This window comes from Chiloscyllium plagiosum, unplaced genomic scaffold, assembly GCF_037043375.1.
Source record: "Chiloscyllium plagiosum isolate Xiang-an unplaced genomic scaffold, Cpla_swu_hap1 HiC_scaffold_45, whole genome shotgun sequence".
Classification (NCBI taxonomy): Eukaryota; Metazoa; Chordata; class Chondrichthyes; order Orectolobiformes; family Hemiscylliidae; genus Chiloscyllium; species Chiloscyllium plagiosum.
The window spans coordinates 5,880,590-5,908,453 of NW_028270183.1; the positions used below are offsets into that span (position 1 = coordinate 5,880,590).

Genomic DNA, 27,864 nt, shown 5'->3' on the forward strand with positions numbered 1-27,864 from the left:
ATTTCAGTCCTGACTGCAATCTGAGATCCTATTGGCTGGGAGCAGAGGCAGTATTTAGTTATATAGGAGGACACAGAGAGAGAGAGAGAGAGAGTCAAAGTCAGGACTGTTCCCCTGTGGACACGCTGATTCAAGGAGCCCAGATGAAGGAAAGGCTGAGCCTGTGGACTGGCTAGTGAACTGGTGGGTGAAGATTTCCCAGCGATGCTAGACATTGTGGTGGTCCCTCGCAGGCCTCTTTGATGCATCTGGTGGCAACTTGGAAGGGAGGCGAGTTCGTTTCGATTGCCAACCTGCCTCCCTCAGAAGTTTTCGCGTGTTCGGTTTGCAAAGGAAACCACAAACAGAGAGAGAGAGAGAGAGAGTTCCTCTGTTATTTTCCAGCTTGCGTTTTCGGACTGTAGACCGCAGTGTGTGTGTGTGTGTGTGTGTCAGAGTGAGGGAGGTACAGTTGTCAATGTGGTCAGCACCCCACAACCCTGCAGTCTGGACGCTCTGCAATTGTCCCTCAGGTAGGAACTGCTCCCAGTTTCCCCTCCCTTACCCCCCCTCCTCCCCCCCCACTCTTTCCCCATCTCCTCTAGGATCGAGTTGCTAACTAACCCCCTCTCTCAACAGCACTGTGAGCATAGAGAGAGTCCACTGCCCACTCTCTGGGCACACCAGTTAGGTGTTCTCAGGCTCCAACCCAGGACAGTTGGGGGGGGGGGGGGATTCTTTCTAAAGGTCTGGCTTTGTGGGTTTGGGAAAGAGTTTAGGAACAGGCATCTCTGCAGCCGCAGCTGCCAACAGGGCATTGGAACAGGAGGGTTAAAGGTAGGTGGTTTAGATACAGGAGCTGGAGTAAATAAAAGGGGACTCCTGTGTCAGTGACAGAGGATTCCCAAGATTTCTGACACAGGGAGATGAGGGAGAGTCTTCTGCTCTCTACAGTGGGTCGTTGTGATCCTGAAGGTGACCCCCAAAGCGATCCTTTCAATCGGATTTGTACCTTCTAGGGTTTGACAGGCGATGGGAAAAGAGTGGTGTGGGGTTGGGGAGGGGGGAGATTGGGAACAGGCAGACTAGCGAAAATAGGAGCTGCCATTACTGTATGTGACTCCTTCCCGCTCACGTTCACTAAAACCAGGTCAGCTCTCTGTTCATAGTTCAGTGGGTGGTGCTCACCCCCCACCCCACAAACCCCACAAACCCTCCTTCCCCTCTTCACAAGCCCACCCCCCCCACACACAAACCCTCCTGCCCCTCCCCACACAGACCACCCCCCACACAAACCCTCCTGCACTTCCCCACACAGCCCACCTCTTCCCCCCCCACACAGCCAACCTCTTCTCCCCCATACAGCCCACCTCCCCATACAGCCCACCTCTTCCCACCCCCCCCCACACAGCCCACCTCTTCCCCCCCATACAGCCCACCTCTTCCCACCCTCCCCACACAGCCCACCTCCCCACCCCCTCCCCACAAACCGTCCTGCACCTCCCCACACAGCCCACCTCTTCCCCCCCCCACACAGTAAACCTCTTCTCCCCCATACAGCCCACCTCCCCATACAGCCCACCTCCCCACCCCCTCCCCACAAACCGTCCCGCACCTCCCCACACAGCTCACCTCCCCACCCCCTCCCCACAAACCGTCCCGCACCTCCCCACACAGCCCACCTCCCCACCCCCTCCCCACAAACCCTCCCGCACCTCCCCACACAGCCCACCTCCCCACCCCCTCCCCACAAACCCTCCTGCACCTCCCCACACAGCCCACCTCCCCACCCCCTCCCCACAAACCCTCCTGCACCTCCCCACACAGCTCACCTCCCCACCCCCTCCCCACAAACCCTCCCGCACCTCCCCACACAGCCCACCTCCCCACCCCCTCCCCACAAACCCTCCCGCACCTCCCCACACAGCCCACCTCCCCACCCCCTCCCCACAAACCCTCCTGCACCTCCCCACACAGCCCACCTCCCCACCCCCTCCCCACAAACCCTCCCGCACCTCCCCACACAGCCCACCTCCCCACCCCCTCCCCACAAACCCTCCCGCACCTCCCCACACAGCCCACCTCCCTCCAAAGACCTGCAGCTCCAGAATCCTCTCACTCCAGAGAACTGAACACCTCCTCCAGGCTCAGAGACTTCATTGTATGGAAGGGTCTCTCGACCCGAAACATTAACTGTGCTTTCTCTCTCCACGGGTGCTGCCAGACCTGCTGAGCTTTTCCAGCAATTGCTGTGTTTTTGTCTTTGTTTGTTTGCGAGAGATTGAGAGCTCAGGCAGTGCTGAGCTGTCAGAGGCTGCTGTCCCGACCAAAGCCGGTGTCCAGCCTCTCAGGCAGAGGGAGAAAAATCCTTCAGGGTGATCCTGAAGGAAAGCAGCTCCCTCGTTTCCTGGTCATGATGTGGAGGAGCCGGTGTTGGGCTGGGGTGGGCAGAGTTTAAAAATCACACCGCACCAACTTAGAGTCCAACAGGTTTATTTGGAAGCACTAGCTTTCGGAGCGCTGCTCCTTCATCAGGTGGTTGTTGTATGATTTTTAACTAGTTTCCTGGTGTCCTTGCCAACAATTCTCACTTGAACCGGATTATCAAGTTGTTGAATGTGTGAAGTTGCAGTTTTACATGTCATGATGTAAGATTCTACAAGAACAAAAGCTGACAGACTGAGACACACTGTTTGAAATAGTTTGTTGTTTGTGGAATCTTGCTGCATGACAATCACCTTCCCTATGTCACAACAGGGCACGACCCTTGAAAAGGTATTTAATTGTGGAATGTAGGAATTCGGTGCTACATGAATGCAAGTTCCTTCTGCTGATCCATGACTGTTTTGGATCTGACAAACCTTCCCCCCCCCCGCCCCCCCACGGTGAACTGTGCTTGCTGTCCGCAGAATTCGCTTTCATCCTGGTGAGCTGTGCTCAAATCTGCGCCCACCGTCAAAGCAGAAAATCCCAATGTCAACAGTCACGCTGCAGTTACAGCTGCCTGCCTGTGGGGGAGGTGGTGGGGCTCCTTCACCGCCAGAGGCGTCAAACCCAGCAATTTGCTGGTGAGAGAGACCAGGGGAGTTTTCCACACCCCAAAAGGCGTGGGGTGAAAGTACAGAGTATGTGCTTGTCTGTACTAACTGATTTAGCGTTGGGTCTGTAATCTGCATCTTTTTGATGGAGGGGAGGGGGGGGGGGGGATGGAAGGGTGTAATCCTCCTCCCGTTGACAGGCCACTGGGTGAAAGTTTGATTCTATTGAATCTGAAGTGCACCCCGTGAGCATGATAAAACTCTGCTGTCCCTGTGTAAACACACTTACTCCCCTTTCCTCCTCTTCCCCCCCCAGCCCCTCGCTGATTTATTTGGCCCTTGGTCAGACAATCTCTCAATGTTCACACTTTCATCAAATTCATTTCTCAAAGCAAGCCCCAAAGTGCATGCAGTTGGAAGGATTTACAAACTGAGTGAATGTTGAGAGAGGAAGTGATAAGCTCCCTAAACATTCCATTGCTTTTCCAGCAGTTTGTTTTTGTTAACACCTTCACTCTTGTGTTTGAACTCCTGCATGGCCTTCTTGCTCCCTCCCCCACCCCACCCCCTGTCCCCTTTATAATCTCCTCTGGCCCCACAGCCCTCTGAAATATCTTCACTTTTCTAACTCTGGCCCCTTTTTTAGCATCCCCTTGCTTTAATCTCTCCATTATTACTGCCCGTGCATGAATTTCAAATGCTGGCATTCCCTCCCTACACTCCTCCACCCCCCCTGCCTCACTTTCCTCCTTTTTAAGGACACTTCTCAAACCCTCTTTCAACAAGTTTTCAATCACTGTCTCCTTATGTGCTGCGCTCTGTTTCTGTGTTGCTGTGAAGTGCCTCTGGATTGTTCATGACATTTGAGGTGCTATATAAATGAAGTTCCAGTGCTGTTGTTATCTTACTAACCGTTAAATGGTCCCAAGTATTGGAAGCAGCTACAGATTTGTTTATCTGCGTTGGATCCATTCTAAGGCTCAGCCTTTTAATGGATCAATACAATCAGCAGGAAAAAAAGGGAAGTAAGGTTTAGGAAAATATTCTGAGAGAGAGAGAGAGACAAAGGTCTTCACAGAGGGAAGGGTATGGACAGAAAGGAAATAAAGACAACTTTGTAAAGAGTGTCAGGGAAACAGAATAGAATGAATGAACAAATGAAAGAAACTGAGATGGCGGAAAGACCAAAGAAATGCAGAAGAATATCAAGTGAAGTTTACAAAAACTGGCCAAGTACACAGAGCAGAGTAAACAACCTGAAGCGATGAAGTGCAAAGGGAGTGAATGGCAAAAAAAAAGCTAAACAGACAGGGCAGGGAAATTGGCGCGCACTCCGAGACACACACACATGCTGGTAGATGCAGACACACATTCAGAGAGACACATACTGATCGACGCAGAGAGAGAGACACATACAGACAGGGTATGGGAACCCATGCATACACCCACTGACACACTCGGAGACATGTGCAGAAACGCATACAGGCACACAGAGAAGCAGACACACTCACAGCTATACGCACAGAGAAGCAGACACACTCACAGCTATATGCACAGAGAAACAGACACACTCACAGCTATACGCACAGAGAAGCAGACACACTCAGCTATACGCACAGAGAAGCAGACACACTCACAGCTATACGCACAGAGAAGCAGACACACTCACAGCTATACGCACAGAGAAGCAGACACACTCACAGCTATACGCACAGAGAAGCAGACACACTCACAGCTATACGCACAGAGAAGCAGACACACTCACAGCTATACGCACAGAGAAGCAGACACACTCACAGCTATACGCACAGAGAAGCAGACACACTCACAGCTATACGCACAGAGAAGCAGACACACTCAGCTATATGCACAGAGAAGCAGACACACTCACAGCTATACGCACAGAGAAGCAGACACACTCACAGCTATACGCACAGAGAAGCAGACACACTCAGCTATATGCACAGAGAAGCAGACACACTCACAGCTATACGCACAGAGAAGCAGACACACTCAGCTATATGCACAGAGAAGCAGACACACACAGCTATCCGCACAGAGAAGCAGACACACTCACAGCTATATGCACAGAGAAGCAGACACACTCACAGCTATACGCACAGAGAAGCAGACACACTCACAGCTATATGCACAGAGAAGCAGACACACTCACAGCTATATGCACAGAGAAGCAGACACACTCACAGCTATACGCACAGAGAAGCAGACACACTCACAGCTATACGCACAGAGAAGCAGACACACTCACAGCTATACGCACAGAGAAACAGACACACTCACAGCTATATGCACAGAGAAACAGACACACTCACAGCTATACGCACAGAGAAACAGACACACTCACAGCTATACGCACAGAGAAACAGACACACTCACAGCTATATGCACAGAGAAACAGACACACTCACAGCTATATGCACAGAGAAACAGACACACTCACAGCTATATGCACAGAGAAACAGACACACTCACAGCTATACGCACAGAGAAACAGACACACTCACAGCTATACGCACAGAGAAACAGACACACTCACAGCTATACGCACAGAGAAACAGACACACTCACAGCTATATGCACAGAGAAACAGACACACTCACAGCTATACGCACAGAGAAACAGACACACTCACAGCTATACGCACAGAGAAACCGACACATGCACACTCCGAAATAGGCACGCACACACACGTCAGGATCCTTTTAATGGATCCATACAATCAGCAGGAAAAGAGAGGGGAAAATGAGGCTCAGGAAAATCTTTTCTAGAGAGAGAGAAACCTCTGAGCTGCCTAATTCAGCCACTGTGCAACTTGAGTTTCCTTCATGATCCACAGTGAGCTGACTGACCATCCCTAGTTGCCCCTCAGAAGGTGGTGGTGAGCTGAGTTTGTGAACTGCTGAAGTCCAGGGGGTATAGGGACACCCGCAAGTGCTTAGGGAGGGAATTCCAGGATTTTTGACCCAGCAACAATGAAGGAATGATCATATGAGCATACAAACTTCGGAATCAAGAACAGGATCGGGCCATTTAGTGCTTTGGCCCTGCTATACCGTTCAGTAGGACCATGAAGTATTCTGGTGTAACCTCAAACCTGCCTCACGGCCTATCCCTGATAGCCTTTCACCGCCCCCCCCCAAGCTTAACAAGAATCCATCTATCTCTGCCTTAAACATATTGGGAGAATCCCACTTTCACCAATACTTTCAGGAACAGACTTCCCAACATTCATCACTTTCTGAGAGAAAGCCTTTTGCCTCATCTCTGTTTTAATTGGCCAACCTTCGATTATTAAACAGTGACCCCTAATTCCAGACTCTCCGATAGCAGGAAGCATCCTGTCCATATTCACCTGGTCAGGACCCCTCAGGATCTTATCTGTTTCAAACAAGACACCCTGCCTCCAATGGATACAGGCCTGGCCTGTCCACTCTTTCCTCATAAGGTACCCGTTTGATTCCAGGTTTGAGTCAAGAAACAGCTTTTATGAACAAAGTCAGAAATTTGTTGGAAAAGCTCAGCAAGTCTGGCAGCGTCCGTGGGAAGAAATCACAGTTAACATTTCGGGTTGAGTGACCCTCCTTCAGAACTGATAGTAGCTGGGAAAATGTTGCTTTATGTACAGAAATCCTGTCGGAGACAGAGGAGCAGAACTACTTTAAGGTGGACATGCCTAGAAGAAATGTCGTAGTGAGTTAAATACTAAATAAAAACCAGTAGAGAACTGTGGATGCTGTAAATCAGGAACAAAAACAGAAATAGTTGGAAAAGCTCCGCAGGTCTGTCAGCATCTGTGGAGAGAAATCAGAGTTAACGTTTCAGGTCCAGTGACCCTTCCTCAGAGTAATGATAGCTGGGAAAAGGTCTTTTATGAACGGCTTCCTATCTAATAATATCTCCCTCAATAATTTGGAGATGCCGGTGTTGGACTGGGGTGGACAAAGTTTAAAAAAAATCACACAACACCAGGTTATAGTCCAACAGGTTTAATTGGAAGTTAATAGGAATAACCTCCTTATTCCTGGATTCCATTCTTTTCCTGATGAATGAATGATAAAATTCCATTAAATTATTATTGGCTGGAACTGCATTTGAAACTGTTTGAGGTCCCGCTGCATCTCAAAGCTCAGCAATCTCCCCTTACAGTATTTAAATAATACACTACGTTTTATTCTTTCTGCTGAAGTAGGTAGTTACATTTTTTTCCTGCTAAAATACATTTTTCCGTGCGTGCTCCATCCATTTGGTTTGATTTATTGTTGTCACGTGTACCTGAGTACAGTGAAACGTTCAGTTTTGTGAGCAGTGCAGGCAGATCATAACAAACAAGGACACACAGACCATGGGTGCCCAGACAGAGCGAGGGTTGCAGGGTTATAGCTAAGCAGGAGGTGCACTATTCAAGATCAAGAAATTGTCAATATCTTTTTGTAATGTCCTTGTGTGCTCGTCACAATTTACTTTCTGACCTATCTCTGTGTCATTAGTAAACTTGGCAGTCATTCATTCAGTGTGTATATCCAGAAAATGTTATATCAATTGCAGAGCTGTGTTTTTTTTGCTGCAATAGTTTTCAATGTGGTATCTTACCAAGTGCCTTTTGGAAATCTGGAAATTGAACATCTATTGGTTCCCCTTTAACCACAGCATGTTATCTTCATGGTGGCTCAGTGGTTAGCACTGCTCCCTCACACCACCAGGGTCCCAGGTTCAATTCCAGCCTCGGGTGACTGTCTGTGTGGAGTTTGCACGTTCTCCCCGTATCTGCGTGGGTTTCCTCCGGGTGCAGTCCAAAGATGTGCAGGTTATGGTGGATTGGCCATGCTAAATTGTCCGCAGTGTTAGGTACATCATTCAGAGGGAAATGGAACTGGGTGGGTTACTCTTCAAAGGGTTGGTGTGGGCTTGGTGGGCCGAAGAGTCTGTTCCCACACTGTAGGGAATCTAATCTAAAAAACTCCAGGAGATTGGTGCAACTTAGAATGAGGATTGGCCTGCAGGGGAAAGGAGAGAGATTTTTTTTAAAAAGAAAGACATGGGGCAAATTTTCCAGGAGTGGTTTTCCCCTGTTCCTGCTTTCCTCGTCCTTCAAGAAAGTAGAGATCGTGGGTTTGGAAAGTGCTGTGAAAGGAGCTTCCCATTTATTGCTGTGCATCTTGTAGACAGTAGACACCGCAGCCACTGAGTGTTGGTGCTGGAGGGAGTGGATGCTTGGGGATGTGGTGCCAGTCAGGTGACTGCTTGGTCCTGGGTGGTGTCAAGCTTCTAGAGTATTTCGTCATGGTCATTGTGATCAGTCCAGTCACAGGTTACTGGTAACGTAGATCACGTAAAGGCACCATTGTCCCACTCAACAGAGAGATGATTGGTGGTAGTTCAACCTGAGGATTGAGGTTGTGAAAGGGAGTCTTTTGTGGTTACCTCAGCTAGTGTGGGATTTGAACCCGGAGTTAGTCATCGAGATGTACCGCATGGAAACTGACCCTTTGGTCCAACTTGTCCATGCTGACCCGGCATGCCAATCTGACCTTGTCCCATCTGCCAGCATCTGACCCATATCCCTCTAAACCCTTCCTATTATCAACATCTCTCTGCATCACAAACCAGTCTCCAGCTAATTGATTCCCTAGTAAAGTGGGTAATATAGCAAAAACTTGTACAAGCAGCAAGGCAATGAATGATCCGATAATCTGTTTTTAAATGTTGATTTCAGGATAAATATTGGCCAGGACATTGGTGAGAGAATTCCCCCCTCCCCCCTTCTTTTACAAATAACACCATCTGCCTCCGAGATAGTGCCTTGGTTTAATCTTCCATTTGAAAGACAGCCCCTTGTGACAGTGCAGCACTCCTTCAGCGTTGCTCCATCAGGAGTGTTAGCCTCTGGTGGCGCAGGGAAGTCATAGAGTCATACAGCACAGATACAGACCCTTCGGTCCATCCAGTCCATGCTGACCCTAATCCCAAACTAAACCAGTCCCACCTGCCAGCTCCTGGCCCGTATCCCTCCAAACCTTTCCTGTTGTGACTCTGAAGGGAAGTGGGGGGAGAATAGAAAAGTGCTAGTGGTAGGAGAGTCAGTAGTTAGATGGGTGGTCTTGGATGGGATTCCCGGAAGCTATGTTGCCTCCCAGGTGCCAGGGTCCGGGATGTCTCTGAGTCTACAAGATGCTGAAGGGGGGAGGGTGAGCAGCCAGAAGTCATGGTGCACATTGGCACCATTGGCGTAGTCTGCAAAAGGATGAAGGTCTAACAAGTGATTTCAGGGAGTATCAGGGATAAGCAGAGTAGTAATCTCAGGATTGCTACTGGTACCACGTGCGAGTGAGGTGAGGAACAGGGAGCGACTGCAGCTAAACACGTGGCTAACAGGGCTGGTGCAGGAGGGAGGGCTTCAGATACATAGATCATTGGGGTACCGTCTGGGGAAGGTGGGACCTGTACATGAAGGACAGGTTGTACTTAAACTGGAGGGGCACTAGTGTCCTGAATGGGAGATTTGCTAGAGCTCTTCGGGAGGGTTTAAATTAGTTTGGCAGGGGGATGGGAATCCGAGCTACAGATCAGAGGAGAGGGTAATTGGTGAACGGACAGAAATAGAACGCAGAGAGTCTGGCAGGAAGGATACACAGTTGATGGGTTAGAGTGTCTGTTTCAATGCAAGGAGTGTCAGGAATAAGAGATGAACTTACACCATGGATCAGTACTTGGAAATACGATGCTGTGGCCATAATGGAGACATGGATTTCACTGGGGTAGGAACAGTTGCCGGATGTTTCAGGGTTTAGGTCTTTTAAAAACAATGAGGGGAGTGAAAGTGGAGGGGGATGGCATCACAGCTGCAGAAAAGAAGGTTGTTGAGGAAGAGTGGACGTCAGTAACAGGAAAGGAACAGTCACCGAATCTTTCTATAGACGCCCCAATAGCAGCAGAAAGATGGAAGGACAGATTGGATAAAAGATCTTGGTGAGGTGCAGATGTAACAGAGTTATTGTCACGAGTTCCCCAATATTGATTGGAACCTCCTTAGTGCAGATGTTCTGGATGGAGGCAGTTTTTTGTCAAGTTTTTCCAGGAGGGATTCCTGACTCAATATGTCGATAGGCTGACTGGGGGGGGGGCCATATTGGATTTGGTGCTAGGCAATGAACCAGGTCAGGTGTCAGATCTCTCGATGGGAGGGCATTTCGGTGACAGTGACCACAACCACCTCACCTTTACCATTGTCATGGAGAGGGATAGCAGTAGACAGTGTGGGAAGCTATTTAATTGGGGGAGGGGAAATTATACTGCGATTAGACAGGAGCTGTGGAGTATAAATTGGGGACAACTGTTTTACAGGAAAGGCACCACAGAAATGTGGAGGCTGTTGAAGGAGCGCTTGTTGTGAGTGTTGGATAACTTTGTCCCACTGAGACAGGCAAGGAATGGTAAAGTGAAGGAGCCTTGGATGACAAGACAAGAGGGGCTTCTCTTCAAGAGAAAGAAGGAAGCTTACTTAAGATTAATGAGGCAAAGATCTGGCACAGCTTTAGAGGATTGCAGGATAGCTAGGAAAGAACTTCAAAAGTGGACTGAGGACAGCTAGGAGGGGCACGAGAAAGCCTTGGTGGGAAGGATTAGAGAAAACCCAAAGGCGTTCTTCACGTAGGTGAGGAATAAGAAAATGGTCAGAGAGGGTAGGGTCTATCAGGGATGGTGGAGGGAACTATGAAGAGGTAGGGGAGGCCCTAAATGAGTTTTTTGCTTCAGCATTCACTAGAGAGAGACCTTGTTAATAGTGAAGACACCATGAACCAGGTTAATAGGCCTGAACGATTGATATTAAGGAAGTGGATGTGCTGAAAATGCTGAAGAATCAAGATAGATGGTCGGACTGAGATATCTGAGGTTACTACGGGAAGCGAGGAATGAGATTGCTGTGCCTCTGGCGATGATCTTTGCATCCTCCCTCTCCACGGGAGTAGTACCAGCTGATTCGAGGGAGGCAAATGTTCTGCTGTTCAAGAAAGGGAATAGGGAAATCCCTGGGAATTACAGACCAGTCAGTCTTACTGGTCCAAAGATGCGCAGGTTAGGGTGAATTGGCCATGCTAAATTGCCCGTAGTGTTCCAGGGTGTGTAGGTGCATTAGTCAGGGGTAATGTAGGATATTAGGGTAGGGGAGTGGGTCTGGGTGGGTTACCCTTCAGAGGGTTGGTGTGGACTTGGGCCAAAGGGCCTGTTTCGACACTCTAGGGATTCTGTTTCTATTCTATTACGTCTGTGGTAAGGAAAGGATTCTGAGAGATAGGATGTATGACTATTTGGAAAAACATAGTTTGATTAAAGATAGTCAGCATGGCTTTGTGAGGGGCAGGTCATCCCTCCCAAGCCTTATTGATGAAGGTTGAGCAGTGGATGTGGTGTCAGTGGATTTCAGTAAGGTATTTGATAAGGTTCCCCATGGTAGGCTCATTCAGAAAGTTAGGATTGGGATACAGGGAAATATGGCTATCTGGGTACGGAATTGGCTGGCCAAAAGAAGACAGCGAGTGGTAGATGATGTAAAGTATTCCGACTGGAGCTCGGTGACCAGTGGTGTCCTGCAGGGATCTGTTCTTGGGCCTCTGCTCTTTGTAGTGTTTGTAAATGACTTGGATGAGGAAGTGGAAGGCGGGTTAGTAAGTTTGCCGATGACACAAAAAGGTCGGTGGTGTTGTAGACCATGTCGAGGGTTATTATAGGCTGCAATATGTCATTGACACGATGCAGAGCTGAGCTGAGAAGTGGCAGATGGAGGTCAACCTGGTCAAATTGGAATGCTGAATACAGGGTTAAAGACAGGATTCTTGGAAATGTGAAGGAACAGTGGGATCTTGGGGTCCATGTACATAGATCCCTCAAAATTGGCACCCAAGTTTATATGGTTAAGAAGGCATATGGTGTTTTGGCCTCATTAACAGGGGGATTGAGTTTAAGAGCCGTGAGGTTTTGCTGCAGCTCTACAAGTCCCTGGTGAAATCACACTTGGAATATTGTGTCCAGTTCTAGTCACCTCATTATGGGAAGGATGTAGATGCTTTAGAGAGGGTGCAGAGGAGATTTCCCAGAATGCGACCTGGATTAGAGAGCATACCTTATGAAGAGAGGTTGAGTGAGCTCTGGTTTTTCACACTGGAGAGAAGGAAGGGAGGTGACTTGGTTGGGGTGTACGGGGTAATGAGAGGCATAGATAGCCAGAGATTTTCCCTAGGGCAGAAATGGCTGTCATGAGGGGTCATTATTGTGAGGTGATTGGAGAGAGGTAGAGGGGAGATGTCAGAGGTAGGTTCTTTATGCAGAGAGTGGTGGGTGCATGGAATGCACTGCCAGCCGGTGGTGGTAGAGCTGGAGACATTAGGGACACTTAAGCGACTGCTGGACAAGCACATGGACGGCAGTAAATTGAGGGGTGAGTAGGTTAGGTTGACCTTAGATTGAGATAAATGCTCAGCACAACATCGTGGGCCGAAGGGCCTGTACTGTTCTATGTTCTACTCATGTATCCATCCAAATGTCTTTTAAACATTGTAATTATACCCATGTCCACCACTTCCTCACGGGGTGGGGGTGGGGGGGGGGGGGGGGGGTGGTGAAGAGAGGAGGGAGGAATTTGCCTCATGTCTTTTTAAAATTCCTCTCCTCTCACCTGTTTAAAAATATGCCCCTTAGTCTCGAAATTTCCCATCCTAGGGAAAAGACAACTGCCACTAACTCTATCTGTAGATCTCATTATTTTATAAATTTCTATCGGGTCGCCCCTCAACCTCCTACTCTCCAGTGGAAAATAGTCCCTGCCTCTCCTTTTTAGCTCAAACCTTCCATTCCTAGCAAGGTCCTGGTAAATCTCTTCTGAACCCTCTGCAGCTCAATAATAATCTTTCTATAACGGGGCGGCCAGAAATGGACTTGGTACTCCAGAGGAGGCCTCACTAACGTCCTGTCCTGGGAGATTGACGGATGTCACAGCTATTTCCTGAAGTCAGCAACATTGCAATCTCCTGCTCAGATCAACAGGAAAGCCAACACTGGACTGAGCTCAGTGTTTCCATTTTTAACCTGCTCTGGCATATGAATGTCAACATTTAAACAGATAAAATAACCAGGAGTAGGTACTCGTGTGTTAAATGGAGTGGATGCAGAGAGTCAATAAAGGGGATCTGTTTCCAGTAAAGTGGGGGAGGGGGGGGGGCATGAGTGTCTTAACTAATGGACAGTGTTTTCAGGAGATTAATAAAAACACCAGAGTGATCAGGACAATTTTTAGTTTCTGACTAGCAATGGGTTTTCTGAAAAGTGGTGCCAGAAGGTTCAATAACTGTACCAAAAAGCAATACTTTGCTGGTCTATGGCCAGTCGGCGTGTGTGTTGTGTGTAACATTGTCACAGCCAGAGGTCTGCGGCAGATCTAAAGTCCCTTTGGCCCTTCAGTGCTGCACTGGTCAAAAACAGCCACCTACCTCTTCTAACCCCACCTTCCAGCACCTGGTCCAAACCCTTGTATGCCTTAGTGAATGGGTTAGCTCTTTCAAAGGGCTGGGGCAAATACTGTGGGCAGAATGGCTTACTACTTTGCATGTTTAACGTTGGAAGCAGTTCAGAGATGGTTCACTTGACTGATCCCTGCCACAAAGGGGTTTATCTCATGAGGAAAAGGTGGACAGACAAGTGTGTCTTGGCACTTAGAGTGAGTGGCGATCTTCTTGGGGTGTGTACCTTCCTGAGGGGAGTTGACAGGCTGGATTCTGAGACGATGTTTCCCCTTCGTGGAGATAAGACTGGGGGGAGAGCACTTTGAGGGTCAGAATAATGTTGTTGCTAATATTTGGAAATTTATGCCAGAAAGCAGCGTGCAGGGGACAACGTCTGAGTTCACAGCTGATCCAAAACCTTGCATACTGTGGTGGGGCTCAGCGCAGAACTCCAAAAGTACATGGGTGGACAGGTTTGAGGTGTTATTGGCAGTTGAGTTAGACAGGATTTTAGCTGTAAGTCAGTCAGAAGTCTTCGGAAATAGTAAGGAATTTGAAGTTAAGATCATGATTAGGTGAGCTGTTCCAATTCCGATAGAAAGCATCATGTCTGCATTCAGTCTCGAAGCATTTTAACTTAGTGCCAACTCCTTCTCTTTCCCCAAAACCCTGTGTTTTGTTTCAGTTTAAACAACCACCCAATGAGCTTTTGAAGGCCTCAGCTGAACCTACCTCCACCACGGTGCATTCCACTCCCTAACCACTCGCTGTGTGAAAACATTTCTTTTCCTCATTTAACGTTTGGGGTTCCTTTTACAAATTACTGTCAAATTGTGTGCTCTGACTCTCAATCCTTTTCCAAGAAAGAACATGTTCTTCTCCCCCCCCCCCCCCCTCTACTTTGCCCAAAAGCCTCTGACTTTGAACATCGCTATCACATCTCCTCTTCGCCTTCCCTCCTCTCCAATTTTCCCTAATACCTGAAGTTTCTCATTCCCAGAATTATTGTCATAAACCTCTCCTACAATGTGTTCACATCCTATCTAAACTATACAATCTTCCAGTAGAGAGCTAGCTAGTGTTCCGTGTAAGTTAATTGTAACTCCCTGCTCTGTACTCTAAGCTGCTCTAGTTAATTTTAGCAACTCTTTCTGTCTGTCCTGGAACTTGTGATCACTTACTTTTGTATCCACACCCAGGTCCCTCTGTCCCTGCACCCCCTTTAGAATGGTTGCCTCCCAAAGTCTGCCCATGTTCCTCGCAGTAAAATGCATCACCTCACACACTACCCAACATTGAAGTTCACCTACCACCCACCTGCCCCCTCCAGCAGGGCACCTTTGGAATTTGGCAGTGATTACAATGATCTTAAGCAACAAAGTTTGAAATTATCCCCAGTGCACTGGACCGAGATTATTAATGGATTTCAGGAATATATAAATCCCATTAGCGATCCCTGGAGAATTCCACTAAAAGCTTTCATCCAGCCCGACCAATACTTATTAACTATTAATCTGTTTCCTCTCCCTCAGGAAATGTGTACCAATATTGTTGCTACTAACCCCTTTAACCCATCAGTTATCACTTGCCTCTGATCTCTGCTGTCTAGCACTGTATTGAATGCCTTTTGGAGAGGATGCAGATCTCATCGATGGAAAATTCTCAAGGGGCCGAATGGCCACCTCCTTTCTTCTAATTACAATCCCTACAGTGTGGGAGCAGGCCATTTGGCCCATCGAGTTCATACTGTCCGTCTGAAGAGCATCCAACCCCCTGTAACCCTGCATTTCTAATGGCTAACCCACCTAGCCTGCACATCCCTGGACACTGGACAATTTAGAATGGCCAATCCACCCTAAACTCCACGTCTTTGGACTGTGGGAGGAAACCCACGCAGACATAAGGAGAATGTGTAAACTCCACACAGTCGCCTGAGGCTGGAATCAAACCCAGGTCCCTGGTATTGTGAGGCAGCAGTGCTAACCACTGTGCCACCCCTCATCACTAAAAGATAGTGCACAGGGGGACTTAAACCCCCAGTCAATAAAATCTTCATAGAAGGTACAGTTGAGTTAAACTTGAAACCATTGCTGGTCCTGTGGATATTTCTTTGCACACCAACAGTTAACTGACAGTTAACCCACTCTAAGTCTGGGATTAAGAGTCTAATGATGACCATGAATCCATTGTTGATGGGGGGGGGGGGGGGGTGAGGGGGGAAAGCCCATTTGATTCACTATGTCCTTCAGGGAAGGAAACAGCCATCCTTACCCACATGTGACTCCAGACCCACAGCAATGTGGTTGACCCTTAACTGCCCTCTGGGCAATAAATGCTGGGCCCAGCCAGTAACGCCTGATCCAGTGAATGAGTTTTTTTAAAAAATCACTGCTGTAGGATCGTGAAACAACATCACCCACCACTCAAGCCTCAGTCTGTCCAGCACGGCTCCACCTCACCCAGTGACCCTGCGTTCAGAAAAGTAAACGTTCAAGTGGTTGAAATGAGCTGGCTCAGGCTGACTGAAGCAGGCCTTTTCCTTCTATTGAGAGGGGGTGTCACTGGCAAGGCAGGTTCCTTATAGTCTGGGAGTGTGAGTGCTCCATAAACATGGTGTATAGACGCTGCCAGGGAATAGTTAGACCCAGGAGCTTGATGACCCATCCCAGTCCATGCTGCCTCCCAGTGGCGATGAGTTGGAATTACAGTATGGCTGGGCTGGGAACTTGTGTACCACACACAGGAACTCCAATCTGACGGCTCATTCATGTAGATGGTGTTTTTTTTTCTCTTCGCTGCTTTCCAGCTGTATCCTGTCTTCATCACAGGCTCAGCCACCAAGTCGCTCCCCGCATCCCCGCGGGTCACTTTCACCCCAAACCTTCGACTCTCAACACAGCCAGCTATTCGGGTCAGGGAGGCATCACAGTTTCCCCTAGGCAGCATTCCAAACCCCACGACCGCTCCCGTCCAAATGGGCAAGGGCAGCAGATACATGGGGACACCACTCCTACACAGAGCGGGAGAATCTGGGACACACTTCCCCCTGTGAAGTCGACACCAGCAATGTGTTTAAGGGGACAGTTATAGAACAAACAAGGAAACTTTAGAGCCCAGGAACAGGCCCTTTGGCCTTCCAAGCCTGAGCCGATCCAAATCCACTGTCTAAGCCTGTCGCCCAATTCCTAAGGATCTGTATCCCTCTGCTCCACACCTACCCGTGTATCTGTCCAGATGCACTTTAAATGAATCTACCGTGCCTGCCTCTGCCACCTCTGCTGGCAACGTGTTCCAGACACCCACCACCCTCTGTATAAAGTATCTATCCTGTCCATACCCTTCATGATTTTGTAGACCTCAGTTAGGTTCCCCCCCCCCCCACCACCCCCATCTTTTTTTATATAATGAAAACGATCCTAACCTACTCAGCTTCTTCATAGCTAGCACCCTCCATACCAGGCAACATCCTCATAAAATCTCTCTGCACCCTCTCCAAAGCATCCATATCCTTTTGGTAATGTGGCGACCAGAACTGTACACAGTGTTCTAAATGTGGCCGAACCAACGTCATGTACAATTTTAACATGACCTGCCAGCTCTTATACTAAATGCCCTGTCCGATGAAGACGAGCAGAGCATATGCCTTCCTGACCACTCTATCCACCTGTGCAGCCACCTTCGGGGTACAATGGACCTGAACTCCCAGATCTCTCTGCTCATCAACTTTTACCTCAAATCCCGGAAGGGAGTGAAACTCTGGTTACGTTCCAGAGTATATCCATCACAGCTGTGTCTTCCCATCACTTCAAACAGAGTTTTATAGTTATCTATAGCCACACGAGAGAAACTAATTAAAGGTTAGTGTTGACACGAATCTCCTGCCCAGAGAACTCTCCCCAGCGGCTACTTGTAAACTGGAAAAGTTATATTTAAGAGTATAATCCCCTTCTGTTAGTGAGTAACAGGAAAACAGTTGGTAAAACACAAATGCATGGCCAGTTTCCAAGACTAAAACCTCGGGTGAAAGGGTCACTTCGCACACACACACACACACACACACAGGCCTTACACAAACAATCCTCCATCACGCGTGCACACACTCCCCTCAGACACACACACTCACGCGCTCACTCTTACAAATCACCTGCAGATTTCGGATCATGTGCAGTTTATGTTTTCTTTCTGGAACCTGGCTGTATTGAGACCAGTCCGCAGTTTCTCAGGCTAGCTCAGTGCAACGGGGACAGTGAGAGAATGGTAGCACAGTGGTTATATAGCTGGCCATGAACCCCAGGAACGTGAAGTAATCGGGTTCAAATCTCACCACAGCAGCTGAAACTTGAAATTGAGTTAAATAAATCTGGAATTGAAACCTAATATTGACCAAACAGAAAGCTACCGTTGACTATTGTAAAACCCCTTCTGGCTCACTAATGTCCTTTTGGGAAGGAAATCTTCCATCCTTACCTGGTCTGACCTGCATGTGACTCCAGACCCACAGCAATGTGGTTGACTCCTAGCTGCCCTCTGGGGCAATTAGGGATGGGGCAATAAATGTACTAGCTAGCGATGCCCACATCCTGTGAATGTTTAAGAAAAAAAGGGAAGAAGTTAGATTACTTACAGTGTGGAAACAGGTCCTTTGGCCTGTAACAGGCCAAAGGACCTGCCGACCCGCAACCCACCCAGACCCATTCCCCTACATTTACCCCTTCACCTAAATCTACAGGCAATTTAGCATGGCCAGTTCACCTAACCTGCACATTTTTGGACTGTGGAAGGAAACCGGAGCACCCGGAGGAAACCCACGCAGACACGGGGGGAATGTGCAAACTCCACACAGTCAGTCGCCTGAGGCGGGAACTGAACCCGGGTCTCTGGCGCTGTGAGGCAGCAGTGCTAACCACTGTGCCACCGTGCCGCCCAATGGGGTGGGGATCGGAGAGGGAGAGTCAGCTCCTCTAACTGTGTAGCACTCCCTCAGGAATATCGGACTAGATTGAGGTCGGAGAATGAAATCTCTCGAATGTGCTACCTGAGGAGGGATTGAGGTGAAATGACGTGGAACTGGCTCAGAGTGAAGCTCTCAACGCCACAGACCTGATTTCTCAACTCCTGTTAGACATCACATTTTATTGCATTGCTCTGAAAAACTTTTCAAAGTCTAAGCGATTGTTGACAGTTGGCCCTTAAGCGAACAACTTTCTGGATGTTGTTGTTCGGTGTCTTTGTCTTGTAAAAATTAACTTAACCCTTTATGGAGTCATACAGCACAAAAACAGACCCTTCATTCCAACCAGTCCCAAACTAAACGAGTCCCTCCTGCCTGCTCTAGGCCCATATCCCTCCAAACCTTTCCTGTTCATGAACTTATCCCTTTATAACTTGACCCACGTTTGCACTTCCTCTGGAAGTTCATTCCATGCATGGACCACCCTCTGTTTTAAAAGTTGCCCCCATGTCTTTCGTAAATCTCTCTCCTCTCTTTAAAAATATGCCCCCCAGTCTTGTAATTCCCCTACCCTAGGGAACAGATACCTGCCATTCACTGTATCTATCCCCCTCACGATTTTATAAACCTCTATAAGGTCACCCCTCAGCCTCCTACGCTCCTGTGAAAAATGTCCCAGCCTCCTCTTATAACTCAAACCCTCTATACCCAGCAACATCCTGGTAAATCTCCTCTGAACCTTCCAGTTTATTTATATTAATGCTATGTTAATATAATGTTACATAAAATGTATGTACTGTAATAAAGAATTTGTGTTGATATTATAATGTATCAATTTTCTTTTCCCTCAGTAGGTGCATCAATGGATTTGTATTGGCTATGGACATGAGGAGATAGATAATGGCTCAATATGGGAACATGACAGTGCTCTATCAAGGCTTTGTTAATGGCAACAGCAGCTCCCCGGCCAACAGCAGCCTCCTTCACAGTAGCCTATCCCAGAACAACACCAACCCTGTACTGTGTCCATGGAAGCCTACCAACTCGTCCATGGCTGTCGCTATTCCCAGCTTCTCAATGACTCTGGGCGCCTTGTCCAACATCATCGCCCTCGTCATCCTCATCAAATCCTACGCCCGGTTCCGCAGGCGTTCCAAGGCCACTTTCCTGCTCTTCGCCAGCAGCCTGGTGCTGACTGATTTTGTCGGGCATGTCATCCCTGGCGCACTGGTCCTGCGGCTCTACTCTGAGAACATCGTCAGCGCTGGGCCCATGTGCCAGTTCCTGGGCGGCTCCTTGGTGTTCTTTGGCCTGTGCCCGCTCTTCCTGGGCTGCATCATGGCGATCGAGAGGTGTGTAGGCGTCACCAAGCCCCTGCTCCACTCAGCCGTGGTGACCCCCACCAGGAGTAAGCTGGCCGTGCTCTGCCTTTGGCTGACGGCCGGGTTCGTCGCTTTCCTGCCCATCCTGAACTTCGGCCGATATGGCATCCAGTGCCCAAGGACCTGGTGTTTCATCCGCCTGCGAGGCCCTGCCCAGCACTGGACAGAGGATGCCTTTGCCCTGCTCTTCTGTCTCCTGGGAGTGTTGGCCCTGTTGCTCTCACTGGTCTGCAACACTATCAGTGGAGTGACCCTCATCCAGGCCAGGATTAAGAAGCAGAATTGTAACCGCAGAGCAAAATCCCACGACATCGAAATGGTCATCCAATTAATTGGGATCATGATGGTGTCCTGCATCTGCTGGAGCCCTCTTCTGGTGGGTATTGGCATTACAGTGCAGCATGTCATCAGTGGGGAGGGCAGGGGAGGGCAGGTGGTGGTGGTGAGGATAAGCGACAGAATTCCAGAGCTCAGGGTCTGGGCTGGAGGAGGGGACAGAGATAAGGAGGGGGTGGAGGGGCTGGAGGAGGGGACAGAGATAGGGAGGGAGTGTAGGGGCTGGAGGGGGTTACAGAGATAGGGAGGGGGTGTACGGGCTGGAGGGGGTTACAGAGATAGGGAGGGGGTGTAGGGGCTGGAGGGGATGACAGAGATAGGGAGGGGGTGTGGGGGCTGGAGGAGGGGACAGAGATAGGGAGGGAGTGTAGGGGCTGGAGGAGGTTACAGAAATAGGGAGGGGATGTAGAGGCTGGGGAGGTGACAGAGATAGGGAGGGGTTGCGGCGGCTGGAGGAGGTTACAGAGATAGGGAGGGGTGTAGGGGCTGGAGGGGATTACAGAGATAGGGAGAGGGTGTAGGGGTTGGAGGGGGTGACAGAGATAGGGAGGGGGTGTAGGGGCTGGAGGGGATGACAGAGATAGGGAGGGGGTGTGGGGGCTGGAGGAGGGGACAGAGATAGGGAAGGGGGCTGGAGGAGGTGACAGAGATAGGGAGGGTGTGCGGGGGCTGGAGGAGGGGACAGAGATAGAGAGGGGGTGCAGGGGCTGGAGGGGCTGACAGAGATAGGGAGGGGTGTAGAGGCTGGAGGGGGTGACAGAGATAGGGAGGGGGTGTAGGGGCTGGAGGGGGTGACAGAGATAGGGAGGAGGTGTAGGGGCTGGAGGGGGTGACAGAGATAGGGAGGGGGTGTGGTGGCTGGAGGAGAGGACAGAGATAGGGAGGGTGTGCAGGGGCTGGAGGAGGGGACAGAGATAGGGAGGAGTTGCGGGGGCTGGAGGAGGTTACAGAGATAGGGACGGTGTGCGGGGGCTGGAGGAGGGGACAGAGATAGGGAGGGGGTGTGGGGGCTGGAGGAGGGGACAGAGATAGGGAGGGGGTGTGGGGGCTGGAGGAGGTGGCAGAGATAGGGAGGGGGTGTGGGGGCTGGAGGAGGAGACAGAGATAGGGAGGGGGTGTGGGGGCTGGAGGAGGGGACAGAGATAGGGAGGGGGTGTGGGGGCTGGAGGAGGGGACAGAGATAGGGAGAGGGTGTGGGGGCTGGAGGAGGGGACCGAGATAGGGAGGGGGTGTAGGGGCTGGAGGAGTGGACAGAGATAGGGAGGGGGTGTAGGGGCTGGAGGGGATTACAGAGATAGGGAGGGGGTGTGGGGGCTGGAAGAGGGGACAGAGATAGGGAAGTGGTGCGGGGGCTGGAGGAGGTGACAGAGATAGGGAGGGGATGCAGGGGCTGGAGGAGGTGACAGAGATAGGGAGGGTTTGGGGGCTGGAGAGGATTACAGATATAGGGAGGGGGTGTAGGGGCTGGAGGAGGTTACAGAGATAGGAAGGGGGTGTGGGGGCTGGAGGAAGTTACAGAGATAGGGAGGGTTTGGGGGCTGGAGAGGATTACAGATATAGGGAGGGGGTGTGGGGGCTGGAGGAGGCGTCAGAGATAAGGAGAGGGTGTGGGGGCTGGAGGAGGGGACAGAGATAGGGAGGTGGTGTGGGGGCTGGAGGAGGAGATAGAGATAGGGAGGGGGTGGAGGAGGGGACAGAGATAGGGAGGGGGTGGAGAGGCTGGAGGAGGGGACAGAGATAGGGAGGGGGTGGAGAGGCTGGAGGAGGGGACAGAGATAGGGAGGGAGTGGAGGGGCTGGAGGAGGGGACAGAGATAGGGAGGGGGTGTGGGGGCTGGAGGAGGGGACAGAGAGAGGGAGGTGGTGTGGGGGCTGGAGGAGGGGACAGAGATAGGGAGGTGGTGTGGGGGCTGGAGGAGGGGACAGAGATAGGGAGGTGGTGTGGGGGCTGGAGGAGGGGACAGAGAGAGGGAGGTGGTGTGGGGGCTGGAGGAGGGGACAGAGATAGGGAGGTGGTGTGGGGGCTGGAGGAGGTGACAGAGGTAGGGAGGGGGTGTAGAGGCTGGAGGAGGAAATAGAGATAGGGAGGGGGTGGAGGGGCTTGAGGAAGGACTGAGATAGGGAGGGGCTGGAGGAGGTGTCAGAGATAGGGAGGAGGTGTAGGGGCTGGTGGAGGGGTCAGAGATGGGGAGGATTGGAGGGGCTTGAGGAGGGGACAGTGATATGGAGGGGGTGGAGGGGCTGGAGGAGGGGTCAGAGATAAGGAGGGGGTGTGGGAGCTGGAGGTGGTTACAGAGATAGGGAGGGGGTTTTGGGGCTGGAGGGGGTTACCGATAGGGAGGGGGTGTGGGGGCTGGAGGAGGGGACAGAGATAGGGAGGGGATGGAGGAGGGGACAGAGATAGGGAGGGGGTGGAGGTGGTGGAGGAGAGGACAGAGATAGGGAGGTGTTGGATGGGCGGGAGTTGGGGACAGAGATAGGGAGGGGGTGGAGGAGGGGACAGAGGTAGGGAGGGGGTGTGGGGGCTGGAGAAGGGGACAGAGATAGGGAGAGGGTGTAGGAGCTGGAGGAGGGGACAGGGATAGGGAGGGGGTGTAGGGGATTACAGAGATAGAGAGGGGGCGTAGGAGCTAGAGGAGGTGACTGAAGGGGGAAGTTAAAGCTGAGTTTAATATCGGGAAGTTATGTAACAGAGACCTCCTGACTCAGATACATAACACGTTGAAGTTTGTCACAGTTGCCAGGGTGGGCTAAGAAGGTGTTTAGCACGCTTGCCTCCATTGTTCACTCTGAGTGTAGGAGTTGGGATGTTACACTGAGGTTGTACAGGATATTAGTGAGGTCTCTTCTGCAATACTGTGTCCAGTTCTGGTCACCCTGTTACAGGAAGGATATTATTAAAGTGAGAGAGGGTTCTGGAAAAATTTACCAGGATGTTGAGATATAAAAACAGACTGGAAACACTGGGACTCTTTTCCCTGGAGTGTTGGAGACTGAGGGGTGACCTTATTGAGGTTTCTAAAATCATGAGGGGCAGAGGTAAGGTGAATGACCAAGGTCTTTTGCCTAGTGTGGGGGGAGTTCAAAACTGGGGCATGTTTCCAAGGCGAGGGGAAAGACTTAAACGGGACATAAGGGGCCAGTTTTGATTTTGAGAGGGTGGTTCATGTATGGATCCACGTTCCGAAGAAAGTGCTGAATGTGGGTACAGTTAAACATTTCAAAGCCATTTGGATAAGTCCATGACTGAGAAAGGTTTGGAGGGATATGGGTCAGGAGCAGGCAGGTGGGACTTGTTTAATTTGGGATTAGGGTCAGCATGGGCTGGTTGGACCGAAGGGTCTGATTCCATGCTGTGAAGAGAAACTGGATTAAGTTTTGTTTATTTTCATCGTTAGAAGCCCTGAAGAGTTTTGTTTGATGTGGTGGCTTCCTTATCACAGCAGAACAATGTACAGGCTGCTGTATGAAATGGCAGCCGTTTTGGTTTTGAATATCTCCGAGAGGCTGGGAGGAGGATGCCCTTGGGTAGCACCAACACTGGCAAGATGGGCTGAATGGCCGTACGGCTAATGTATCTCCCTTCGCTGTTTGGTAAAGTGTTCACTTTGTTTGACCTCCCAGGTGACTGTCGGCCTGAACAGCATCCAGACTGTCAAGGAGCTCTCCTGGTTGAGCTTCCTCGGCGTGCGGATGGCATCCTGGAATCAGATCCTGGATCCCTGGGTGTACATCCTGCTCCGGCGGGCGGTCTTGAGGAAACTTTACACCATGCTTGTAAGCAAGACGGACTTCAATAAGAGCAAGTTTGACCGCTGGGAGATCAGCTCCTTTCAGAGTTCGGAACGCAGCGTCATCAACAAATACTGAACGGGGTCACCTGAGGAAGATGGGAAACCGAAGACGTTGATGATGAGACTCCCCCCCCCGCCCCCCCTCACCCCCCCAAGCCACCCTGAGAGGAACATCAGGCTGCTTCAGCTGGCACTGGAGGAAGCTGATATCTTGAGAAAAGACTTTCGCTCACTTGGGGTCCTCTAGAGTTGCTGTCTGTTAATGTCCCAGTAGAAATCTGTTGGTCATTCGAACCCATTGGGATATGATTCCAATCACCATGCCCTGTGGATAGAGACGTTCAGTCTGAAAATGGATCAAACATACCTGGAGTTCCAGAAGATTAGATCCAGTGCTATTCTCAAGAATGTGCACAAACTGACTGACCAAGGGCGTGGTCAAGCCATCTCTTCCAACCAACACTGGAGAATCAACGAGAACATTGCTTTGGGGTCAAATGAGATTTGAGGAGGGCGGGTGTGACCTGGTAACAGGCAGGGTGGGCAAAGGTCATGGGCACTATGACCCCAAAGAGCCCTCCATGCGATGGTCAAGCGCACATTAGGCTCTACTGGGAGCTCATGGGTGGAGAGTCCAGAATTGCTTTGGTTACTGTTCATTCGGCTGAGAGTGCTGGTTTGTGGTTGGCCAGAGGTCCTTCTCTGGGTGAAAAGTTGACTCCTTGGATTTGTTGGGGCATTGTGGGGAGGGGAATGCAGTTTGTTGGCAGCTCCATCGCCAACACCATCCTCCCTCTTTCACTTCGGCGGGGTGGGGGAGGAAGTTCAGGGAATATCTGACTTGGGCAGAACTGCCCTGCTCTCTCGGAGTAGGGAAAAGGGGATGGGGAACTCTGCGGTGGAGTGTTAGAGCACCCAACAGCAGCAAACTATTACCAAGTGATTACAATGCCAGGGAGAGTCCTTCCTGTCTGCTGTGTGCCTGTCATCGGTGTTTGATGTTGCAATTGTGCAGTTGTGTGACCAAAGCTTTCCCTCATCTTGCCTGCATGCCTGGAGACTGTCAGACCAATGGCTGGCTGCTGTAGAAATCTCCAACATTAGAAGATTTGGAACCAACCTCTCGTGCTGTGGTGTGAGTCACACTGACTGCCTGCATGACACTGATGCGCTGATCAAGCCAATTTCCTTTCATTGTTTGGGAGTTTACTGTGGTTGCTTGCAGTTTGTTTTTTGTCAGAATGCTGCCTTTTCGTCATTGGTAGGTCCTGAGCTTTGCTGCTCCCTGGTGGGGCATCTCTGGGTTCTTGTCTGGATGCTCATAGAAAAGAGGCATTCCTATGACATTTTGTTTTCATTCCAACCTCCTATAATGTGTCCCCATCTCTCTGGTAGCGGGCCCCCACCCCAGTCCCCATCTCCCTCCCCTTAACCTTATCCCAGTCCCACCCTCCCAACTCTGCAACGCCCTCTTGACCTGTCCATCTTCCTTCCCACCTATCTGCTCTGACCTATCATCATCACCAGCCACCCCCCCCCCCCCCCCCACCTCCCTTTGCCTATCCCATTTCCAGCTACCTTCTTCCCCCAGCCTCAACCCACCCTCCTATTTATCTCTCAGCCCCCCATGGCCCATAAGCCTCATTCCTGATGAAGGGCTTATGCCTGAAATGTTGACTCTCCTGATCCTCGGATGCTGCTCGACCGGCTGTGCTTTTCCAGCGCCCCACTCTCCGACCCTGTTTCGTTTTGTGTTGTACTAAACGTACCCCTGAGCAAACGGTCCCCAAACGGGCTTAGTCTGGGTTGGTCTGAAACCATCAATGGACACTGTTCCTGCAAAACCCCATTCAGTAGTAACCTCTTCACACAGAGCATGGGGAGAAGAGGGATCTGGGAAGGGGTTAAGCTGTATATACTCCATTAAAAGTCAATATAGTGTCTCAGTAGTGAGAGAGAGGTGGACAACTGGTGGTGAGTTTAACCAGAGGAGTCATTCCCCCACCTCCCCAGGTGGATTTGAGAGGGAGATTTCTCTCATAGGGAGTGATCTCCACCCAAGGCAGGAATCGAACCCACCCCTGTTGGTATCACAAGCCGGCCGTCCAGCCAACTGAGCTATGGGGAAGCTGGAGAGAGGTGCGAGGGTGAAGGAGGAATGTCAAACGCCAAGACCAGACCGGCTAAACAGCCTCGTTCTGGGCTTTGCGTGGTCGATACAAATGCTCGAGCCTCACACAAGCCCCCTGTGCCTCTGGTAGTGAAAGAGTTCATTCCACAAGGACCATTGACGGTTAACAGTACCATCCCTTCCCGGCACGTAGCAGTCATCCTGACCTGCAGTAACCTCCCAGAACCCGAAGGCTCAGCAGATCCAGGTGGACACTCTCTGTGTGCTGCTGAAGGAGTGTGGTCTTCGGGTGGGACACACACACACACACACGATCCTATGGCTCTAGTTCAAAAAGGAACAGGAATCCTGTCCAATATTCCCAGCCAGCAACAGCAAGAACCAATCAGCCAGCATTATTCACATCACTGCTTGTGGGGTCTTGCTCAGGCCAGTAGGGAAAACAGGCCATTCAGCCCACACCAACCCTCCGAGTTAACCCTGCATTTCCCCATGGCTAATCCACCTAGCCTACACATCCCTGGGGTAATTTAGTGCAGCCAATCCACCCTAACCTGCACATCTCTGGACTGTGGGAGGAAACCCGTACAGACACGGGGAGAATGTGCAAACTCCACATAGTCACCCGAGGCTGGAATCGAACCTGGGTCCCTGCCGCTGTGAGCCGTGCACCGAGGGCCATGAAAAGGGGCTATCAAACCCTTTCTTCCCTCCCTTTCCCAAGATGACACTGATTTTGTCGCTTGGAGCTATGTGAAGTGGAGGAACAGGTAGAGGCAGGTATAGTCTTTTGGGATGGGGCTAGGTATAATCCAAAATAATATCGCTAAGAGTAAATGCACTGACCACTTTCTAGAAAAATCCAGAACTCATTGCCAGGCAAGGCTATGGCACAATCTGAAGGGGTTAAGTCTTAAGCTACAGTAACTGTTGGCAATAAACTCCTTGATGAATTGCACTTTACTTTGCAAGAGGCACTTCAATGAAGATTATGTTTTATTATTTGCTGAGATATCCGTACTGTTTATTTTTGTGGTAATCTTCAGGAATGCAGAGAATAGCTCAGCTGAGAGAATTTTAAAAGTATGAATATTAAATGATTGTATTTAAGAATTATTGTAACTTTTGAACCATGTATTTTTGTATCGTGGTCTTTACAGTCAGTGCTTTTGATGTGATTGAATAAAAATTGATGTTCGTACAGAGTTTTGCACTGAATGTTGACATGGACATGACTGTGTGGGACAGGAAAGAGGGAGGGGAGGTGGTGTAGTGAGCAGAGTGGAGGGGGAGCTTGAGGGAGGAAGGCAGAGCACAGAGTTTGTGGAGTGAGTCAGGGTGGAGAGGTGAGAGTTGGAGGGGTAGGGGAAGGGGGGGTCAGTGGAGGGTGAGGGAGGGGAGTAGGAGTCTGAGGAGGAGGGATAGGGTGAGGGGAGGTGTAGGTACAGGGTGATAGGTGGGTGGAGGAGGCATGGGAGAGATCGAGGAGGGAGTGGCTGGAGCTGAGAGGATGGGGGGGGAAGGAGGGGGGAAAGACGGGGGTGGAGGAGGAGAGGTGTGTGAGGTGAGAGAAATGAATTGGATTTGGCCATGATGATGTTGGTTGAATTTGATTGGAATACTCTCCCTGGTACTGATCAGGACCCACTGCCTGAATTAGACTAGCGACCAGAGTCTGAGCTTCCCCTGTACTCCCACAGCCACCGACTCTCTCACAGAGACGGAGAGAGGGATGAAGGA

General features: G+C 50.3%; 1 protein-coding gene across 5 annotated transcripts; it reads left to right on the forward strand.

The window, feature by feature from the left end:
• LOC122552280 (prostaglandin E2 receptor EP1 subtype-like) lies at positions 1-27,325 on the forward strand. 5 transcript variants are annotated; one of them, XM_043694973.2, is made up of 3 exons: positions 1-183; positions 19,334-20,240; positions 23,824-27,325. In XM_043694973.2, the coding sequence occupies exons 2-3, from the start codon at positions 19,383-19,385 to the stop codon at positions 24,067-24,069; spliced, it is 1,104 nt and encodes a 367-aa protein (XP_043550908.1). In that variant the 5' UTR covers positions 1-183; positions 19,334-19,382; the 3' UTR covers positions 24,070-27,325. The 5 variants fall into 5 exon arrangements, with proteins under 5 accessions (XP_043550908.1, XP_043550910.1, XP_087839302.1 ...); XM_043694975.2 differs by having other exon boundaries at positions 19,337-20,240; XM_087983176.1 differs by having other exon boundaries at positions 166-270; positions 19,337-20,240.
• Positions 27,326-27,864: the final 539 nt, after the last annotated feature.